Genomic DNA, 23,579 nt, shown 5'->3' on the forward strand with positions numbered 1-23,579 from the left:
CAAGACCTGTTACATTCCAAGTTGTGGGTTGTTATTTGTATTGTACTTGATTAAACAAGTTTTAACATAAGGGTGGCTTGGTTGGTGTAACGCCTAGACAGCACCAGTGATTGGGACCCACCCCTCCGTGTCTGCGTGCGTTTTCTCCAGGGGCTCTGGTTTTCTCCCACTGTTCAAAATGTACCAGGGGTGTAGGTTAATTGGGCGGCATAGACTCATGGCCCATTATTGTGCTGTTATGTCTAAATTTTTAAAATAGGAGTAGGTGATTTGCATGTTGCTCTTGCTCCGCCATTTAATGGGATCATGGTTGATCTGGCCATCAACTCCACTCCAACTATCTGCTTTTTCCCCATCCATCTTACCTCCCACAAATCTGTGTCTCGAGTACATTTAGCCTCGACTGCTTCCTTGCGTAGAGCATTCCGCAGATTCACTATTCTTTAGGAAAAGTTCCTCCTCATCTCATGTCCCCTGAATCTTGAGGCTGCGTCCACTAGATCTAGTCTCACCTACCTCTCTTATCTATTTCTTTCATAATTTTCTGTGTTCATATAAGACTTTCTCTCATTCTTCTGAATTGTAGCATGTATAGTCTGAGGTTACTTAATCTCTCCTCATAGGTTAACCCCTTCTTCTCCGGAATCAACCTGGTGAACCTCCTCTGCACTATTTTTCAAAGCCAATCTATCCTTCCTCCAGGTAACGAGACCAGAATTGCACCTAGTACATCAGGTGCAGCCTCAGTGAAACCTCCCTACTCTTAAATTCAATCCCTCTGGCTATGAAGGCTGCCTTGAGTACCAGTTACACCTGCAAAGCAACCTTTTGCAATTCATGGACAAGAATTCCTAAATCCCTTTAGACAATAGCATGTTTGAATCTTTCATAATTTCAATAATCTGATCTATTTTTCCTTCGAACCTGCATGACCTTGCACTTACTTACCAACATCTGCAAACTTAAATACACTATACTTGGCCCCCCCCCCCCCCTTTCCAAATCATCGATAGATCTAGTGAACAGTTGCGGGCACTAAATCCTAGGTTGCTGTTTCTGTGGTTGGCATTTATCCCAAATCTCTGCCTTCTCTTGGTGATCGATACATTACCCCCATTTCCATGCACCCTCATCTATTATGTGGGACCTTATTGAACGCTTTCTAGAAATTCAAGTATACAATGGTCCACCTGTTCTCCTCTATCCATTGAGCTCATTATATCTCAAAGAATCCGAGTGAATTGGTCAAATGGGACCTCTCTGCCCTCCCTGAATTCATACTGCTTCTGCCTGATGGAACAATTTCTATCCAGATGCTTTGCTGTTTTCTTCCTTAATGATGGCTCAAATTCCACAACTCCTCAAACATGCAAATGATGGGAGTTAAACTCTTATTAATAAGGGGTTAGGCATTTTCAGTGGCACAAAGCTATTACTTCGGTAAGCATCAGAATAAGTTTCTAAATGCATCTATCGTAGGCTTCCTACCACTATGTAAATACATATTTAGCTCCTGAGATGTGTTTTCACTTAAAATAATGTTCTTTAAAGAAGAGATCTTAAAGAAGAGAGGTTATCCAGATATAGCAAAATGAATTTAAGGTTCAGGAAGCATTTTATATTCACTTGATCAATTGATTATGCACTTTGCCTTAAAGTTGATCGTTCATTATCAGTCCTCATTTTGAAGTCATAAATTCCATTTAGGGATTCACTTTTGATACAAGTGGTCTTCTGAATCATATGGAATCCTAGTGTTTCCACATTCAAAATCTGCCACAAACCAGTACAATTGTCCAGCATTTTAAGATGTTTTAAAATTAAAATTGTAGCAAAAGAAACGATCTAACCATGAATATACTAGGTGTTCTTTTTGATTTGCAGAAAATGAACAAATTTGAAACAGCAAATAAGTTGATTCGAAGCTATATTTTCCCTCTGCAGTACAAGTTGAGGTATTAAAATTGATGCTTCACAAAACAGATGCCAAATCTCAGCATTTGAAATTCTGTGCCAAAGACAGGATTTTTTTCCAAACACATTGACAGTTGTAATATTCCAAATTAGATTTTAGTTCTCTCATGTATTAGCTCATGGAATGTTATGGGCATTAAAAAGTGATATCAAAAATCAGTAATAAATTTAGACATACAGCATAATAACAAGCCATTTAGGCCCACAAATCTGTGCTGCCCAATTTACACCCCATTAACCTACACCCCTGTATGTTTTTGAACAGTGGGAGAATGTACAGACAGTGTGGGATCGAAGTCTGGTCCCATTCGCTGGCGCTGTGAAGACATTGCGCTAACTGCCATGGCCCAACCAGACCATGTCACCTTAGTCGTCTAAAGTGTCATTATGAATCTTATTTCTAGTAATCTTACTTTCAAAATGAACATATGTACTGGACTCTATTATATATGTGTATAATCTCACCAAATATATGAGCATTACCCAAAACTAAGTTGTTTGTCTTCCAGCTATACCAAATGGCTATAGCACTACTCCTTTAACTCCATCAGCTAGAATATCTGCACTAAATATTGTTGGAGATCTTTTAAGAAAAGTTGGGGTAAGTACTTGTTTTAACTTTTTTACATCATTTGCAATTTAGTCAATTATCCAGAGCATAATTAGATTTTTTTTCAATCAATTATAGAGTGTAATCCTTTCCTCGTGTTCTTTGTTAGGATTGGTCCTTTGAGATGTTTGAACTAGTACATCTGCCTGTTAATGAAACCCTCAAGGTTCCCTCTCACTATTTAAGGAAGCTCTTTAGCTGCATTACCTTGTTTCTGGGACGCTGCCTGACAATCTAAAACATCTTCACTACTTTTCACTTTATTTTCCGCCTTAGGTTCTGTCGTTACCACACTTGATAAGTAATTCTTTAACTGTTCAGTAATCCCTCGGTTTACAGAGAAATATGTTCTGGAACATACTTCATAGAGAAAAAAAATTCAAGTGAACTTGCTTAATCAAGAAGGGATTACTTTGTATTGCTACATGCAAGACTAAAGAGTCAATGGTGTTATAGTGAAAATTCATACAAATTTTTCTTGATGCCAAGCATGTTTTAGGACATGACATCTTTTTCCTAAATTAATTGCGTTTTTTTTTAAATGTTCAAATTGGTGAGGTCCTCAATGAATGCAAGTTATCGTTTTGAACAGTTTTCTTAACAGTTATATTTATTTTTCAGGTAGAAATGTTAAAAATTCATGATTATGTAAAGGTATACAATATGATGCAGGTTTTGAGGATATTAATGGAAGAGAGTACTATGATTAGTTTAGACGAGGGAAGGAAGGTGGTCGGGTCGATGGCTCCTGTTCCTTTGAGACCTTGGTGTATTGTGCACAGGTTCAGATGACTTTCAAGGTGAACAGCTGGCTGCCTTTTATTGTTTTAGATGATGACTAACACTGAACAACAATTCTTTTCAAAAGGGTTGCTTCCTGAAAAAAAAAATTGAGGTTTGACAACTTTAAGCTGAACACAAAGATAATTTCAGATTTGCATGTAGGAAGTTGGAGAAACATTAAACATGTTAAATTTAATTTAATCATATTGTGATGTGGACACATTACATTAGTTCAACTGACCTAAAAATGTTTTTCTGCATCTTATGCCCATCATGTCAGTGTCCCACAATATCGGCCAGCATTGATGGATTCCAGTTGCCCTAATATTGCTTTTCCATGGTCTCAGTGTCCTGGTGGAACCTTTCACCATGTTCATCACTGACTGCACCAAGATCAGCGGGGAAAAAGTCCAAATGCAGAGAATGAATTTTCAATGACATGTTGCACTTTATGGTTTTGTAGACTTGAAGGAAATGACAAAAATAGGTTGCATCAAAAAATGATATGTGATGGTAAAATTTTATGGTGATGTTCATTGTCTAGTGTAACCAGTATTGTTAATACCATAATAAGAACTATTAGTTGATCAGCCGTGTATTTACAAAATCTTTTAAATTCTTCTGCTTAAAGACAAAAGCCTTTCCTATTCAGTGTTTGCCAAGTTGAAAAATTCAGAGCTTTTTTGGTGAGGGGCAGGAGTTCAGAGTGTTGAGTGGATGCAAGGTCAGGAGTCCTTTATTTAATGAAAAATAACTGTTCTGTATGCATTTGATTTCCTTGATCATTAATGTGCACCTCTTTTCTAGGCCTTAGAATCAAAGTTAGCAGCGTGCAGGAATTTTGCAAAGGATCAAGCAACGCGAAAAAGTTACAGTTCAGGGAATGGCATTGGCACCTCTACTATGGTCAACAGCGCAAAGTTTTCTAATTCAGGACTTGCAACATACTTCGACAAAGGGTGAGTACTTAATATCCATTAATATCAATTATTGTTAATACATTCGTGTAGAACAATGGCTGAAGGATCAGAGGGAAGATGTTAAATTTAACAGCAAGTTATTCTGATCTGTAATATGCTACTTGAAGGGGACACAGCTGGTTCAATCATACCTTTCACATTAGAAAATAAATTTAGTGGCTCATGGAAGGAACTGGATAGAGAGATAAACGTTTCCAGAATTGACAAGCATATTTCTTGGAACTTATCAAAGATTTTGTTCATTGTGCAACACTTCTTCATTTCTTTCTTTGGCTTGGCTTCGCGGACGAAGATTTATGGAGGGGGTAAAAAGTCCACGTCAGCTGCAGGCTCGTTTGTGGCTGACAAGTCCGATGCGGGACAGGCAGACACGATTGCAGCGGTTGCAAGGGAAAATTGGTTGGTTGGGGTTGGGTGTTGGGTTTTTCCTCCTTTGCCTTTTGTCAGTGAGGTGGGCTCTGCGGTCTTCTTCAAAGGAGGTTGCTGCCCGCCAAACTGTGAGGCGCCAAGATGCACGGTTTGAGGCGTTATCAGCCCACTGGCGGTGGTCAATGTGGCAGGCACCAAGAGATTTCTTTAGGCAGTCCTTGTACCTTTTCTTTGGTGCACCTCTGTCACGGTGGCCAGTGGAGAGCTCGCCATATAACATGATCTTGGGAAGGCGATGGTCCTCCATTCTGGAGACGTGACCCATCCAGCGCAGCTGGATCTTCAGCAGCGTGGACTCGATGCTGTCGACCTCTGCCATCTCGAGTACTTCGACGTTAGGGGTGTAAGCGCTCCAATGGATGTTGAGGATGGAGCGGAGACAACGCTGGTGGAAGCGTTCTAGGAGCCGTAGGTGGTGCCGGTAGAGGACTCATGATTCGGAGCCGAACAGGAGTGTGGGTATGACAGCGGCTCTGTATACGCTTATCTTTGTGAGGTTTTTCAGTTGGTTGTTTTTCCAGACTCTTTTGTGTAGTCTTCCAAAGGCGCTATTTGCCTTGGCGAGTCTGTTGTCTATCTCATTGTCGATCCTTGCATCTGATGAAATGGTGCAGCCGAGATGGGTAAACTGGTTGACCGTTTTGAGTTTTGTGTGCCCGATGGAGATGTGGGGGGGCTGGTAGTCATGGTGGGGAGCTGGCTGATGGAGGACCTCAGTTTTCTTCAGGCTGACTTCCAGGCCAAACATTTTGGCAGTTTCCGCAAAGCAGGACGTCAAGCGCTGAAGAGCTGGCTCTGAATGGGCAACTTCATTTACACAATTTCAGATGAAATACCCCTCCATAAATCTTCATCCGCGAAGCCAAGCCAAAGAACCTATCCAGAACATGATTTTTTTTTTAAAAAAAAGCAATATACTGGTATCGATATTTTTATTTAAACTTGCCGTCTTTAACCCCAGGATTGATTTATTGGGTCATATGGCAGAAACTGTTGATGGGTGGAGCAATCAAAACTTGTTTCCATTGAACTCATTTTAACATCTAGGTTTATGCTTGTAACAGTTCAGGCAAGCAGTGAAATCCCTAATGATCTTGTTGCACCAGAAAGACCTGTATCTTGAGTGAGACAGTAAAGTTCAACTTTGCCATGTTGAAATAACAATAGATAAATGCTGTCAAAACATGGCAGGCCCGACAGTATTTGTGGAAAGCAATTTGGAATCAACATTTCAGGTCAAAAACCTATGTCAGAACTGGAAAAGTGAGGGTATAAATTAATGTTATGTTTCAATAAGGGATGTGGCAGCTTGGATATGGCAAAAGTAATTTTTCTGATTGGATTGCCCTGTTGTGAAGCTATCGAGTTCATAGATTTGAGAGAGAACATAAACATGAAAAAACAGAACTGCTAGGCTCTAGGGAAGGCCCAACAGATTATGCCATGCTAAGCCAAAAACTGGATTGGTATTTGGATTTCTGGTACAAAACAAGTTACCCTGAAATGCTGTGTTTGATATGGAGTCTAGAAGGCTGCCATGTGCTCAGATGGAAGTTGATGGTGAATTAAATTAATAAACAATTAGAAACTCTGGGGTGCTTTGCTTTCTCCATTGCAGAGGAGACAACACAGTACTGTATTTTTATGCATGTAATGCGCACATTGTGTATTACAAACCAGCCCCCCACCTTTTGTGCCTACTATAAAGTGCCCGTTCACCTTTCCCATGCCTGCTATGTGAGAATATTTTTACAAGTTGAAAGAATGTGCACAATTAATAGGGGGCATGTGAAATTTTGATTTTGGGAATATTGCTTTGTACTGAATGCCATGATATTCCTATAAACAGCACATTCTTACTTGGGCACTGCACCTTATCAATTTTAATTGCCCAGGCCCATCATCCCTGATGGAGGAGATTAACATATCAAGTGCCACTGATTTGAGACAATAGAATTAAAATCCTGCTTAACTCTGAACCCTGTCTTTGATCTATTTAATTGGTTCCTCTCCAGAGCCGTTAATGTGTTGCAGCAGGGTATCATCTATATAATGGCCAATTGACACATCTGGGGAAAGTTGATTGGGTGTTAATTGCAGGAGATTTACTGTGGCAGATAGGATATGTGCTTTGTCTCGTGGCCCATTTAAATGCAAGTTGTTTTTTATCATTAGGGCATGTGCGCATGAACTTGAAAATACAGTCTAAAATGGAGCAGGCTTTACCAGCTGAAAGAAATTTTTGAGTGTCTGCATGATGAGATGGGAAGGGATGGAAAAAAAAGTGTTGCATCTACTCCAATGGTAGAGAAAGAGAGAGTTCAGTGATGGTGGAATCTTATTAAGTTGTGGCAAACTTCCCTTTTGACCAAGCAGCTTATGTGTATCACACTGAAGCTAACATACCTGCCCCCACACCCCTCCTCCTAATCTTCCACCTCAAATTGAAAGAATTGAATGTACTTTATTTCTTTATTTTCATCACCTACCAAAAAATTTAACATGTGCATATTCAAATTTATATCAGAATTTGTTGTTTTGTACTACTTGAATCATTTGTGGTGAATATTACTGGCAAGAAATGAAAACACTGTATATGCCAGCATATAAGACGACCCTTGAATTTCCACCCAAAATGTGGGTTTTGAGCTATACTCACTGTATAAGACTTCCCCAAGTCTGGCACTTAATATACTAATTCGCAATATTTTAATGTTCAAGAATAGTCTTATACACCAGCATATACGGTATACCTTGAGATATTAGTTGGCAAAGATACGTTACATCTAGTTGGCTAAAAAAATCTTGATCATTCCACATGCTGTAACATCTAACCTGCATTAAAAGGCATGCAACACAACCAACTTTTTTGGGCTGTTAGGGGATGACCAATATTTGTACCACACAAGTGCCAGCCAATGACCATCCCCCTCTATTAACTTCCTAAAGATGTCTGTTGGCCCAAAACTCAACTGGACCAGCCACAATCTTGATTAAGAACAAATTGGAAAGAGCATAGGTGATAGGATTCTCAGATGGCAGGATGTGAATCACTCACTAACTCCACTGACAAGGACACATAATGGTGATGGAATCATTTGCACTTACCAAACATTCAAAAAATTTCTTAAATGATTCTATTAACATCAATTTAACTCCGCTTCTTGACTATTGTTCCATTAAAGTCTGTGGAATTGAATAACGATGGTAAAAGTTCAATGCATATCAAGTATTGCATCATTTATTTAGCATGCACACATTTCTTCTCCTCAGAATTTGTGATTTTAGTAATTAACCATCTTAAACTTCTATTTGTAGACACAGTGTAAAAAGTTAATTCAGTATGTTTTCTTTTTGTCAGAAAAGAGAGAGTCTTTTTCACCAAGTATATCATGGGTAACTAATTTTATTGTACACCTCTTTGAAGTGATCACCTGCATGCAGTCTCAACAGTGATGCAAATCGGAGCAGTATTAACACCTGAATTAGCCTTGTTTCACTAACTGCATGGGGATTTTAGTGTTCTGTGAGGCAAGCCTAAAGTGATGTTCAGCATAATTCCTCAGATTTTTAGCTCCTGATAACTCAAAAAGTTACCATACACTTTTATAATCTCTGCCTGTTGGGTTAATTCCATGGTATGTGGTTATTTTGCCTTTGAATGCATCTAAAATTTAAAAAGGGATGGGATCTCTCTGCTAACATTGTCAATCTGCTTTTGGTCATTATCTTGGTAACAAATTTTGTCTTGTAATACTGCTTTAAAAGTACATGATTATAACCATTTAAGATGCAATTGAATCCACTAAGGAACCAAATAGAATGTGGCAAGTGGCTGAGAATGCATTTGAAGATGCAGAATGTTGGAAGTAGCCAAAATTCTGAATCTATTATAACATTTTTCAGTCATGTGTTTCAAACAACTAAGTTTCTTGGTAAGAACATAAGCAATACATTTAATTTGAGTAAAATTGTAAAGATCTTTTTGTCAATCCTCAAATTTGCATAATATAAGGACTGCTTGCTGAAGTGGAGGGGAATGATCAAATCTAAACTAAAACTTTGTGTGCTGGGCTAAACTTTGAAACACTTATTCCTTAATGTAAATTTAAATACTGGCAGAGAACTGGAAATGTTCAGTCTCTTTCAGAATAAAATGATAACTTTAAAAATGGATTTGAGCCAGTGCACAATGTTTTGAATTTCTGTAGTATACCTTGAAAGCTGAGGCATGGCTAAACTAACAAGCATTTGTTCTAAGCTTTCTGTAGATTTTTAAAGAAAATGTATTTATCAATGCTTAGATCCATTTTTTTTTAAAAAACGTAGTTTTACTTAGAATTTATTGCTCCTGCTGAAATAAGGATGATCATTAATGATTCTTCAGTTAAAATGTAAAAAAATTCAGAGTTTTCAATGCACATTTTGTTTCAGTAGTAAAGCAGATTAATGGAGTTAAAGAAGAAAAGCTGCTAGGGTCCTGTACAATACACAGAAGTGCTGGAGAAACAGCAGATCACACAGCATTCATAGGTAGTAAAGAGTAACCAACGTTTCGGGCCCTTTGTCAGGAAGGGCTCAGGCCCGAAACGTTGGTTACTCTTTACTACCTATGGATGTTGTGTGATCTGCTGCACAGTATTGGGAGTTCAAGGCATGAAGGTTGAAATAATATGATAATCCTCACATTTCACACTTACTGCTCATAGTACAGATCTGTTTGTCGTTCAGTAAATGTTTTCCAAAGATGTTTTTAATATTTTCCTGTAGACTATTGCCAGATTACTACTACAATTGAGTAATGCAGATTTTTAACTTTAAGGCTGTAAGATGCAAACAAAGTTGATTCTCCAGACCCAACAGGGAATCTATATAATGTACTCAAGCCAGAGCTACAAGTGAATGATAATTGTGAGACAGCTTAGAATTTTATAACATGCGAATCTCAATCAGATTTGTGTGCCTGGTTAATTGATCCCAGTATTAAAGCACTCTTGTATAAAATTCTTTAACAAATTTCTTTTTTGAATGTAGGGCAGTAAATGGTCTAGACCAAGGATCTGCTGGAATTGGATCAGCACCACCTTCTTCCCCGCCTGGCACACTGCCACTCAGTGTCTAAACATAATAATAATGCACCTTTTTTAAAAAAAAAATCTACTTCAAACAACCTGGTAATTTTTGTAACCTGGCTACAAATTGATTGCACTGCAGTGTGGAGGAATTTCTGAACTTAGATGTTGTTTGTACTGGACAAAGTTTTTGGTTAACCAGTTTGCCTCTAAACTGTTACATTAGAAATGTCAGCATTAATGCTACTGCTATTGTGCATTACAGCTACAATAGATTTGTACATTGAGCATTCAAATTTAAATTCCTACCAGTATTGGAAAGGTCCATATATTCATATATAACATGGTATATATGGTATTTGTTCATGCCATTTGTACAGTTGTGACTCTCCAGACAGTTGGTCTAGGTTTCTTGGTTATGTGCCTGGACTTGGTGATATTTTGAAACACCAATTCCTGACTTTTTTTTTGTTGTACTGTACAATTTTTCTTGATTTCTAATGTCAGATTTAATATTTAAGCACTATTTAAGTGCAAATGGTTTGTTTTTTAAAAAAAATATAAAAGTTGGAGAACAAACTTTATTTGAATTATTTGCTGCTTCTCCGTGTACTCAAATCACTTTATTTTTTTGCATAATTCAGATAATTGCATTACTGTATATGTTTGTAAACCTAACCAAGACATTTGTACATAGCTTGGGCTTTGTAGCATTATTTATTCAGATTCTATATGGCATGTTTAATAAATGAAAGTTTACCATACTGTTGTAACAAATGATATCATGTTGTAGAAACTGCAGTTTAATCTTTCAGTATAATAAATTTGTTCTATAAACAGCTGCAGTGTGTTATAGTTTGTTAAAACCCCACAGGTTCCAGGTAAGAATTCCTATTGGTATATCTATGGAAAGTAACCTACTAAATTTAATTATTATTCTTGAGTACAGATTAAATAATGATTCTCAATTTGTATGGTCTACATTTCAAAAGGAGGAATTGGAAATGAAACTCATCTGTTTATACTAGTGCTTGAAGTTTTGTGATGCACATTTCCTTTCCACAATAGCCTTGTTCTTGTGTTTATAACATATTTCTTCCACTACTTACAGAATTTGAAGTTTTGACGGAGGGACTATTATGTTTGGGGCACATAGTTAAGGTCAGCAAGACTTCACTTCATAAAAGGCATCAGTTCAAAAAATGTAAGGTGCCTGAAAAGGAATATTAAAACAGGTCGATAAGAATGTTTGGTTCCTACATGAAGCCCAAGCCAAAGGCGTGGGGAACTTGAATCACTGTGCAAGAGAAATGACATGAGCTTCGAAGAGAGAGTAAATGCTTTTGATTCACTGGCACGATCTTGGGTAAAGTCAACCAATCTTTTTAAATAATACCCTCCAGATCAACTCTACCTCTGTGCCACCTGCACAAGACCAGTGTGGCTTGCCTTTACACCGGAAAATTTTTCATAACTTAGCAACTGAACACGCTTTGCAGACTCCATCTGCAAGTTAAAGGAGTCAGGTATGGAACACAAAAGTATTACTGTATATTAAAGGCTTTATAGACCAAAGCCCTTGGACTAGTTCAAATAAACTGCAGCATTAAAATTTCCCAGTGGCTGTGGTGAGATTTTTGACTCTGATCTTGAGATTATATAATTTTTTTTGTAGTACTGATCTAATAAAATTAGTCTACGTTCAACCAATTTTCTTCCAAGCAATACCTTAACCTTATTTCAATATGCTAAATATACCAAGCAAATACCATCTCCAACAGAAGAGATTCTAGCAATACCTTAACCGTATTTCAATATGATAAATGTATCATCTCCAACAGAAGAGATTCTAACTATGCTTGTCATTCAACAACACTATCCTTGGAAATGTATGGTTACCTTTCATTGCTGCCATATTTAAATCTTGGTACTCTCCAAAGAGAGTTATTGAAATACCTTCACGATTGGCTCAAGACAGCAGCCCACACCTTTCTTCTTGAGCCCAGTTAAGGATGGTTGCCTGAAACATTCAAATCTGATTTTAAAAACATACTTTCACCATCACTGATGGACTATAAAATCAACTCTGACCATAACTCCCCCCACAACCTACTTACACTATTTCTACATGAATTCTTTTGTTTTTCAATTGTCAAAACATTTCCATAAAATGAACTGTCATACCTGTCCAGATTGCTGTCGACAAGACCTTCCCACGATCAGCAAGAGTGCCGGATACAAGAAAAGACCAATATCTGTCCCTAAAAATATAGATACCGTACATTTCAGATTTGTTGTCAGAGTACATATATGACATCACACACAACCTTGAGATTCGTTTTCCTGCGGACAAGGCAGAATTATCACTTAGTACTTCTGCAAAAAAAAAACACGACTCAATATATACTCGTAAATAAAGAAATCAAAACAAACTGACTGCAATACAGAGAAAAAGTAAATCAATAAAGTGTATGAGTCCTTGATTTGGTTTGTTGTGGAGGAGTTTGATCGCGCAAGTCTTGTGGCACCTGCACTTCTTTCCTAATGGAGGCAGCGAGGACAGAGCAAGTGCTGGGAGATGGGGGTTCCCTACAGGAGTAGATGTTCTCAATGGTGGGGAGAGATCTGGCTGTGATGTCCTGGACTGTTTCTACTACCTTTTGCAGGGCTGGTGTCCCTACACCAGACTGTGATGCAGCTGGTCAATACACATTCCACCACACATCTGCCAGGGTTTCCGGTCATAACAAACCTCTGCAAACTCCTGAGGAAGTAGAGGAGATTTCTTCAAAGTGGTATTCATGTGTTGGGTCCAGGAAAGGATCCTCTCAGATAGCGAGTCCAAAGAACTTAAATTTACTCACTCTCTTCACCTCTGGTGTGGCAAAGCATCGTAAATCCTTTGAGCAAAACAAAAAAAACATTTGAAAACTTATTTAATGAGGTGTGTTTTAAAAAGCATTTATGGAAGTTCCAGAATTTAATGCACGAGTAACTCAATAGGGTCAGTGCAGAAACAGGTCCTTCAGCCAACCAAATCAACTCTGACCATAACTCCCCCCACAACCTACTTACACTATTTCTACATGAATTCTTTGTTTTTCAATTGTCAAAACATTTCCATCCTAAATTTCTACCAATCACCTATACCCTAGTGGTAGTTTACAGTGGCCAAACCACATATCTTTGATATCCAGGAGGAAACTTACATGATTATGGAGAAAATGTGCAAACTCTACAGACATCATCCGAGTTTAGGATGGAACTGGTATTGAGAGGTGGCAGCTCTACTATCTGGCACTCTGTTGCAACTAAATCTACAACTGAACAAGAGAGTAGCTGTTGCAGTGAATTATTAGGCTGAAGGAAATTGGAGAGGGAAAGGATCAGAAAACAGTAAGCATTTCCAATTGGCAGGATTTGCCTAGTCAAATCCAATTTATAGTCATCTAATTGCACAAGTACAATCTGATGAAACAGCGTTCTCCAGTCCTCAGTGTGAAACACAGGCACACAACCAGACATAACACACAATGCAGACGAGTATTCATCTATACAATTAAATAAATATTGTTTCATGAATGTGAGTGTCTCGAATGGTTAGTGTGAACCGTTCCTTTGGTCGTTCAGCATCTCACTGCCTGTGTACTCCTGTATCTTTCCTGATGGGAGCAACTGAAAGATGCTGTGTTCAGGATGGAAGGGGTCCTCAGATTTTGCATGCCAGACATCGATCCTGGTAGATCACCTTGATTTTGGTTGGGGGGGGTGTGGGGTTTGGGGAGGGAGACTCCTGTGATCCTCTCTGCCACTCTTAACGGTCCTGTGGATTGACCTCCGATCCATTTCGCTGCAGCAACCATACCACACTGTGATGCAGCTGACCAGGACATTCTCAATAGAGCTCCTGTAGAAGGTTAATCTAAGGATGGCCGGTAGCCTATTCAGGAAGTGCAGTTGCTGTGGCACCTTCCTGATAAATGAGATGTGCGTCCTCTGTAGGTCACTAGTTAAGTGAACTCAAACTTGATGTTCTCCACTCTCTGTTGCAGAGTTGTCGATGTGTAGCGGAGGGTGGTCATTCCTCAATGTAACCTACAAGCCCAAGGATTCTGCATGAATGAGACCATGTAAGAAAACCATGGCTGGTGGGGGGGGGGGGGGGGGGGGTGAGTTTCAGAGTAAGTGAGGCAGTACTTGAATAACACAAGGTATAGACAGGTTTAGCAAGTGAACTGAACAATGCCAGCCAATGCTTTGAAGGTGGAGTACCCTTAGTGATAGCATGGGCACATATTCTGAAAAATGTAAAACTGTTCAATCTCACACATTTGCCAAAATACACAATAGAGTTGGGTAGCTGAGACTGCCTTTAAAAATGTGGGGCAGAATGAGGACCCTCTCCAGGTCATTTCTATGACATTCTAAGTCTGACTTGGCCCTTTGAGGTTCAAGTCATGCAATGTCAACATACATCACATGAATTGGTACAAGTTCTCAGTGAATGATCATACAGGTCTCCCGGGAAGAAGATTTTTTTAATGGCTTAGCAGCTATCAAAACAGTTAACCCACACTTAGTTGCCATCTTCATAACCACACCTCATTCTATACATCTGACACCACCACCCCTCTTTCATTCCCTAATGCAAAATCCCAATAGGCCTCTGACTGCCAGCTCTCTCCGACCCTTACACAATGAGATAGTGAGGTATTTCCCCCACCCCCTGCTAGTTTGACCACACAGTTTAAGCAGGGCTCATTCGGTACCATACCTCCAGTGTCCAGCCCACACAGGCTCTGGTTCCCGATCTTAGGGCAGTATCCAGATAGGTCTGGCAATCTACCCACCTGTAGAAATTACTGTCCGTCTCGACTGCACCTTACCATCAATCCTGCAGTACCCACTGAAACCCGAGGCCCGAGTCCGACTGCTAATAAACTTTTATCCAACAAGGAATTTTAGTTTCTTACCAGTCACTTTGCAATGCTCCCATCTTCCAGGAGTCCAAAGCTGGATGGAAAGATTGGTGCCTTATCCAGGTCCTACGGAAAATAAACAAAATTGTGACTCACTGATCCTAGACGTGGAACCTTTGAGTGTTCTGCAGTGCAAAGAAAATGTGAAACACCAAATAAGCTCAAGCGTAACTGAAGTTTGTTTTAGCAGGGGCACAGACAAGTCAATTGCAAGTGACCAAATCATCATGGCCATTATGTACCAGGGGTGTAAGTTAATTAGGTGTAAATTAGGCGGACAGACTCATGGGCTGAAATGGCCTGTTACCGTGCTGTATGTCTAAAAATTAACAGCAATTGCACTGGAAGCCATTACCATAGATGAGCAAAGGAATACATCAAAAGAAAAGCACAAACTGCAGATGGAATTCTGATACAAAAAAACCGCAAAATAGTGGAGATTCTCAGGTGGTCAGTCAGCCCTGGAAATGAGGTGTTGTAGAACAACAGCAGGCTCTGGACATCTGAAGTAAATGAGAACGTTGAAAATACTCGGTTGATCCATTAAGATGCTGAATTGATTTTAGACAGATGATGTTACATTGGAACAGCCATTTATGGCACAAAGAGGAAAGGCCATTTATGTGAAATTCAGCATTCAATTTCAAAGGTTGCAAAATTGTTCAAATGAGAGGACGTGTTCTTCAACCTTAAGCCAGGCCTCTTGAGAAAGTGCAGGAAGTTAAAGAGACTGGCAGTTGGAAGCTCAGTTTCACCCATGCAGTCTGAACATTTCTACAACCTCATTGTAAGCATGAGGTGCTACATTCACACAACAAGCGAATTGCTACTTCACCTGAAAGAACAGCTTGTGTTTATAGATGGTAGAAAGGGCAGGGTTAAGAGAGCAAGTGTTGCAACTCCGGTGGCTCCATGGGAAGGCGTTACCAAAACGGGAAGAGTTGAAGGATATAGAACTGGACAGTTGAGGGGAAGGTACAGTCCCTTGAGGTTGCTGGAACAAGAGGGAAAGATGTGCCTGCCCGCTCCAATTTGTGTGATGATCGATCAGGGGCTTCCATGAATGTTAAGAATTTCCAAGGAGGCATTGAGCACTCCCTTGTTCCATTGTTCTCCTGGAAATCCTCGTGGAGCTTGGCAGAAAGTGCAGGTTTTTGGTGTCTGATGTCACGTGTGCAAAGTGACTCAGCATTTTCAAAGTTTCTGATTGTTGGTGAGGGGAGAGCCCAGTTCTAAAAACACCCCTTTGTGTCTGAGGGACAAGTCGTTCTGTTTTGAATTTTCTTATTCATCCTACTATCGAGTTTATCTATGTACTCTATTTATAGAATTTAATTTTTCCCCTAGACATGATTGTAATAAGTTCACTGAAAACAGACGTTATACAGTCAGAAAAATCCTTATTTTGTCCAGAGGGTGGTGCTGTAACCTCTATTTAAAGAAACCTTGCTCAGATCTGACTTGGTGCAAAAATCTTACTCAGTCAAATGGCCTACACTGTTCTTGCTCACGTTTAGTAACTCTACAGGACACTCTTCATTCAAAATTATCACAAACATGGATGGAGAATGCCACTGTGTATATTTAAGAGGGAAATGTTTGTATGTATTTTGATTGATATGGTTCACAGTGTGAACAATAAAACAATTTAAAAAAATATATATATATATTTAAAAAAAACATGGATGGAGGGGATTGGAGGGTTATGGACAGGGAGTGGGTGGGTGGAACTAGTGGAGTTCTCTTAAATCGGTACTGACTAGAGGGGCCGAGATGGCCTGTTTCTGTACTGTAGTCATTTTATGGTAAAATGTAGAAGTGAATTCTTCTGATGTGTCGATCTAAACTGCAAAGGAAGTTCTTTTGGACAGTTCAAGACCCAATCATTTAATATTTGAACAATGTGCAGTAAAACCCATTATCCAGAATTCAAGCAACTGGCAAAAAAAAAGAGGAAAATAAATAAATAGAACAAGAATAAATTGTAAAAGTAAATGTTCTCTGAAGTCAGCCCTTTGGTGAAGATGGGAGCAAATATTCAGCCAGCGGAGTTCTTTGCTTATAGCAGTTATTTGAATAAAGTTATATTTGAATAAAATGGCATCACCCAGGAGGTAGAGTTGATGCCACTTGCTATTGGAGTGACTCTCTTAAAGTGTTTTCTTATCCCCATATATAATTGTTGAATATTTTGGACCAATTTTTTTGTGTTAAATTTGGGAGGTGGGGTGACTTTTACACGTGACATACTTTTGACCTTGATAGGTATCTGCATCGTTCAAGGCATTAGGAGTTCAGAAGGATGGGACCAGGTGGCAAGTTCCCATCCGGGCCATCGGGAGCTTGGACAGGGGTGCATCTGGGGACAAGGAGGGAGTCTCTGTGGCCGGGACAAGGCATCAGGAGCTCAGATGGAGAGTGAAGGGTCGATTTTTACATGGTCATACATGGAGTTCTTGGCCCTAAAAAGGGGGAGGGATCAACTATTACATGGTATCGATGATTACATAAGTATAATCCAGCAAGAGTCTATCTTTATTGGTATAATTATTAAGTATATTAGTAAGGCTATAATCTGTAAGTGGGGGGGGGGGGAGGCGTTAATTTTGATAGCGGCAGTGATGGGGGTTTAAATTAAATTAAATTTCATAAGTTATGGAAATTACCTGATTAAAGTGAACTTTACATAATTAAAGACTACAATACTGATTTTTTTTTTCAAATTATTTTACACTGTCTTTTAAACTGGTGTATGAGTTAAGGCATCGTAACAGCGAGTCTCAAGCAACCAGAAAACTCGCTTATCCAGCATCTACTAATCTCCATACATTTTAGTTTATGTGTTTAGCAAATTCAATATTTGTATTTCCTTTTAGAGCTCAGTGTAACTGTTTAAAATCATTTTATGTAAATTTTATGTCCATATGACAATATCTAATGGATCACAGACTAAATGTTGATCTAAATTTAAATATATATTTTTTAAAAAACATGGATGGAGGGTTATGGACAGGGAGTGGGTGGGTGGAACTAGTGGAGTTCTCTTAAATCGGTCATTTATTCGTCATCTGTGCTCTATGTTCTTACATTAATTTGATTGTTTTAGAGTTTACAATGGCTTTACATTTGAAGTATTGTTAAAATAGTATATAACCATACAACAATTACAGAACGGAAACAGACCATCTCAGCCCCTCTAGTCCGCACCGATTTGTGAAAATCCACTAGTCCCACCTACCTGCTCCCTGTCCATAACCCTCCAATACCCTCACAACCAACCTTCTCTTAAATGACAAAATTGACCCTGCTGCAACCACCTCTTCTGGAAGGTCATTCCACTCAGCCACCGCCCTCTGAGTGAAGAAGCTCCCTCTTATGTTACTTCATAATTTCTGCCCCCTAACCCTCAACTTATGACCCCTCATTCCAATCTCCATGAATAAATATGATGGGGTGATGTCCTGAACAACAGAACAAATTTTACATTTTGAAAGATATTGAGATCAGTTCATCGCATTACGAGAGTAAATTTTGACAACATTTCATCTAGAATCGATAAACTAGCAATGAGTACAAACTGATACACACTCACAGATTTGGAATGTACCATCTGGAAAATGATGCAAAGCAAATAAGCATGCTGAAGTTCCATTCTTTTCAGATTTCAGAAAAAAATGTTCATATCTAAAAGTGAGTGAGCCATGCATTCAAAGAAATATCGCTTATTGCAAAGGACCATTGTCATGCCAACGGACTAACTCCATTAGTGAAACTTAACATGCATGAGCCCCATTAAAGGGATCAACACACACAATGCCTGCTTGGTGCTGCATAACTCAATTTTCATCTTGCTGTGAAATTTTTAAGTGCAACACGTGAAAAATGGATCTCAGAGTCCCATTTTAAATTGGACTTTTGCTTGCTTGAAAGCAAACATGAATTCAAGCTGCAAAAACACATTTTTAGTCACTTTGTAAAGTGTGAGAACCCTGTTACAGCAAGAAGCACTGCCACAAGCTGCTAGTCTCACTCCAAAAAGAGTTTGTCTTGTGGTTTACAAGGCAAATATTTATACATTCAGACACCTAGGTATCTAGAACAGACTCCACCATATATGTACGATTCTTAGAGTTCTCTTGGGATTCGTTAATCAGATTCATGTCCATTTCCCAATAGCTAATAGTCTTTTATTACTTTGCTAAATGAGGAAGTCATTATCAGCTCCAGCTGATAACTTGAAAGAAAGGAATGCAGCTAGCTCCCCTCTACAGTCAATATTCCCACAACTATATCACACCTGAAGGTTTAACTCTTTTTCTTTCCACATGGACTGCCTGACCTACTCAGTTTTTCCAGGTTTTTATTTTAATTTCCCGTAGAGCAACTGTATTATTTTTTTTAAAAAACCAACCTAATAATAGATTTGGGAGAGAGAAGCACAAACTGCAGATGCTGGAATCTTAGTGAACAATGAGAGAGTCAGGCACCAATCCATGGGTAGAAATGGTCAGTCAGTCAGAAATGGACCGCAAATAAAAAAAAAATCTTGCTTCTGAAAGTGAGTACCAACGAGGACTTGTTACAGGAGAAAGTTTCATTTAAATTGCAGTCTTTTTCTCTTTGAAAAATCCTCATCGACACGTCTGGGACAGTAGTGGTCAAATAATTTCTGTTTCGTTCTCATCCAATCAAAAGGTTTCACAGGTGAAATTATGCTGAAGAGCAGCGTCATAATATTCTTTGGTGGTTCTAGGCAGATCAGCCTATTGTAATTCAGCATTAGAATATCAAATAAGATCACAAGTAGTACTTACTTCATCCTGTTTCTCACCTAATCCAACAATGCTTCTCCTGTTGCCTTTAACGTAGCCAATCTCCGCTTCATCAAGAGTTGTGGTTCAAATCACAATCTAGGATTTATTCTGCAACAAAAGCAAATAATATTTAAAATATAAACCTTATCCCAACAAAGGGAGGAGAATCATTTACTTGTAGACATCAAGCAGGATTAGAGGGAATTTAGTACCTATCGAGAAGCAGGTATGTTGAATGTATTTTGCTATAACTGCAATAGAATTAACAGAATCCTGAAGCTTGTTTTTCCAGAGGCTCAATATTAATACAGGTTTCATGGTCAAAGTTTGGCCATTGGATTACCCTCGCCCAATACCTCCTGTTCTGGTTTGAGGAGTTACAATGTGCCATTGTGATACTAAGTATTGACTTGGTGTACACCAGGCAAAGAACGGTAAAAGCAGTCAATCTGTTCGATTTGAAGCTAATAGTTGAAGAGGACCAGGACGTTCCATCGTCCCCTGATCAACATTCCACCAAACTGAACAAAAGGAGGTCAACTTCCATTTGACAAATTGTGTCGATTATCCACAAAGTCAGGAACGTGTGCAGTTCAGCACTCGGAACATGTACAGAAATACAAGTTGGCCGTTGCTACCAAAATGGCTCCTCGATCGAAATTGGCTGTGTACCCTCCCATCCATCAAGTTGATTGGGCTTCAGATGAAGCCCACTTTCTTTCCTTTTAAAATATTTTAATTAACTTTTTATATAAAGAACAAAAAAGGACACAATTCAATAAGATGACATGGACAGTTACACAAACTAAAAAGGCATCACACTAACATACATGAATTGTAACTCATGTCCATATTTAAAATATTTACCTTTTTAAAAAAACTAATAATACAATAAAAATAAAATAGTCAAGGAGGGAAACTCGAACCCCTTATCGAACTGTGTTGCCAGATGCTGTATATGATTGGTATTAAAAGAAAAATGAAGGTAGAAAAAAATTAATATAAAGAACCATGGACAAAGTAACAAGGCAGACAATTTAATTGCATTGGAGTAAAATTATCAAGTAAGATAGTGAGCCATATCTGACCCCCATAATTTCTGGAATCTTGTATCTGAATTATTAATTGAATAACGATCGTTTCCATGTTCAAACAAGACATGATCTCACGCAACCCCTGATCATGAGTAGGCGGGGCAGCATCCTTCCATTTCAGTAAAACAGTAAAATTACGTGTCTCGCCAAAAGAGAGGTAAAAGAAATGGCACCAGAGACAAAGAAGCATCATTCTCCCCGCCCCTCCCCCCCCCCCCCCCCCCCCCCATTGTACTGAAGAGGGACAGAAGGGTTCGGTATTAAATCTATATTAAAAAATTTTGATAAAGTATGGAAAACCTCTCTCCAGTATTTTTCTAGATGAGGACAAGTCCAGAAAATATGAATTAATGATGCTTTTCTGCTCTTACACTTGTCTCACCAGGGAGTCCTATCGGAATAAAAGCAAGACAATTTAGCCTTAGACAAACGTGCTCCACGTTGAATTGTAATAGATAACGTCAAACGCATAATGAAGAGCTATTAACCAACTTATGAATTGGGTCCCAATCCATGTCCAATATATAGTCAAATTTAAATCCTGTTCCCAAGCATTTTTGATTTTAACTGACAAGTCTGATTTAAACATAACAATTATGTGTAAATAATAGATATTAAACCTTTACAAGAAAGCATTAAGCTAAAAAAAAAACCCTCATCTTCAAAAATTTGATTCAGATGCTCTTAGAAAATCGGATACTTGTGATTCAAGAAATTAAAAACTGATTGAAATTAAACAACCTCTAAAAGGTTGATGTTTTCCAAAATCATAGTCTTAAAAGAACATTTTAATGGTAATGGAAATACTCGTTGTAAAAGTTGTGCTTTTCATACTCCCTATAGTTTAAAGTTATTTTTAAAATTCAATTTATGCCTGAATTTTAAGTGCAGTAACTCAGACATAAGTTCATATTCAATAGAATGCCAGCTGTGAAAATGAAATCATTGCAATTCTCCCTTTGCCGTTATTGATACTTGGTCGACCAACAGGTGCAAGAATGATCTGTTTGTTGAAGCTGACAATTTACAACCTGATGTCCATCTTAATTGCCGCACCACTTCAATACTTGATAATACCTGCACCACTCAGGATATGTGCTGTTCTTGCTGCTGCCCATTAGGGAAGTGGTACAGGTGCCACAGGATTTGTGGCCACCAGGATCAGGAATAGTTGCTACCCCTCCACTATCAGACTCCTGAAGACTAGACTCAGAGACACTTTTTTTTCCCCATTATTTATTACTGTATATTTATACATCTGCATTTATCCTGTCAATTCATTTACTGTTCTTTATTTGATTACAGGTTAGTTACAGGAAATTTAAAAAAAATTCTGACTGACCTGCAGGAAAAGAATCTTGGGGTTGTAAGTGATGCCATATATATATATACACTGACAATAAATTTACACTTTAAATATCATCGTACAGGAATGTATCGTGTGTAGGGCGACCCTAGAATTCCCACCTAAAATGTGGGTTAAAAGCAAATCACAATATTTTAATAACAAATTACCATGCAAAGGTTTCAATTTTGTTTGGATATTTTAAAATAAACTGCTGTCGGCTCCTGCAACAGGCCGTTTAAAGCCTGCACAGAGCCCACGGCAGTCGGACTGTGAGGATGGACCCCGCAGAGGAGTGCTGAGACTTCGCTGATAACTAGCAGGGCATGCGCGAGGTTGCATCAGAGCTGGTGGGAGGATGGCAGCATTGTTGAAGCTTCACCCTCAAGGCATGGATTTTTGGACCCGGTGTATAGGATGACCCATTTTAAGGTGACTTTTTAAAGTTTCAAGAATCATCCTATGTGACGGCATATACAGTATCAAACTTTGCAAACATTCAAACTATTTTGCTGTCATCTCCCTTCATCCAATCCAATCCAGCCTTTCTATATGATGCTGCTTTTTCCACCCATGAAGAGCTCATTGACTTTATCCACTTTGCTATCACCCCGACCTCAAGTTCACTTCGTTCATCTCTAGCAACGCTGTCCCCTTTCTTGATCTCTCAGTGTTCAACTCTGGGGACAAACTCTTGACAGACATCTTCTACAAATCTTCCAATTCCCAAGGACAACTACACCTCTTCACACCCTGTCAGGATTCTATTTCTTTCTCTCAATTACTCTGTCACATCTGCTCCCAGGATGAAATCTTCCATGCTAGATTGTCAGAAATGTCCTACTTTTAAAAAAAACCATGGCTTCCCCTCTACCACCATCAACTTGGCCTACACCTGCATATCCTCGATTACCCGCACATCTGCCTTGGCCCCCTCTGCCCCACGTGCAACAGGAACAGGATTCCCCTTGGCCTCATCTACTAACCCATCCTCCCATATTTCCACTATGTGATCCCACCACCAGACACATCTTCCCTTCTGCTCCCCTCTCTGCCTTCCATAAGCTACTCCCTCACCCCTTTCCTCCAATCGCCCCCTTGTCACCTACCCCTTTGACCACAGGAAATGCTGCACCTGTGCCCACACTTATGCCCTCACCAGCATTTGCAGCCCTAAACAGTGTTTCCAAATGAGGCAACACTTCACTTGTGAATCTGCATTCTTGAATCCCCCTCCCCCAAAGTCTTGTGCTGCACCAAAAAAATTTGAAACACTTCAAAAACAAAAAGGGGGCACATACAGAGTGTTCTGTTAAAAAAAATTCCAGCCAGCCATTAAATGGCAGTGTCCAGGGGTTTAAACTTCACATTAGCTTACACGGTAATGCAGTGATCAAGATTATTATTTTAAAGATGTATGCAACTTTACATACAGACATCCAGAATGGTAACAGGCCCTTTCAGCCCACAAGCCCATGCTGCCCAATTGACCTACAACC

The 23,579-nt window shown here is 39.0% G+C and overlaps 1 protein-coding gene and 1 long non-coding RNA gene across 9 annotated transcripts in view; one reads left to right on the plus strand and one right to left on the minus strand.

The window, feature by feature from the left end:
• The window catches only part of ndel1b (nudE neurodevelopment protein 1-like 1b), a 54,748-nt gene that overhangs the window by 30,335 nt on the left and 834 nt on the right, over window positions 1-23,579 (plus strand). For 3 of the 8 annotated variants that reach the window (XM_069929573.1, XM_069929571.1, XM_069929570.1), the window contains exons 7-9: window positions 2,484-2,575; window positions 4,175-4,326; window positions 22,041-22,101. In XM_069929573.1, the coding sequence (XP_069785674.1) occupies window positions 2,484-2,575; window positions 4,175-4,326; window positions 22,041-22,101 (305 nt within the window). The other 5 variants (XM_069929574.1, XM_069929575.1, XM_069929576.1 and 2 more) reach the window with 5 other exon arrangements.
• Window positions 11,718-15,956, minus strand: LOC138756606 (uncharacterized). The gene is made up of 5 exons (XR_011353189.1): window positions 15,663-15,956; window positions 14,822-14,893; window positions 12,601-12,748; window positions 12,033-12,109; window positions 11,718-11,868 (listed from the first exon to the last, which is right to left on the minus strand). It is a non-coding gene; the product is annotated as an uncharacterized lncRNA (long non-coding RNA).

The sequence above is a fragment of the Narcine bancroftii genome, chromosome 3 (assembly GCF_036971445.1).
Source record: "Narcine bancroftii isolate sNarBan1 chromosome 3, sNarBan1.hap1, whole genome shotgun sequence".
Classification (NCBI taxonomy): Eukaryota; Metazoa; Chordata; class Chondrichthyes; order Torpediniformes; family Narcinidae; genus Narcine; species Narcine bancroftii.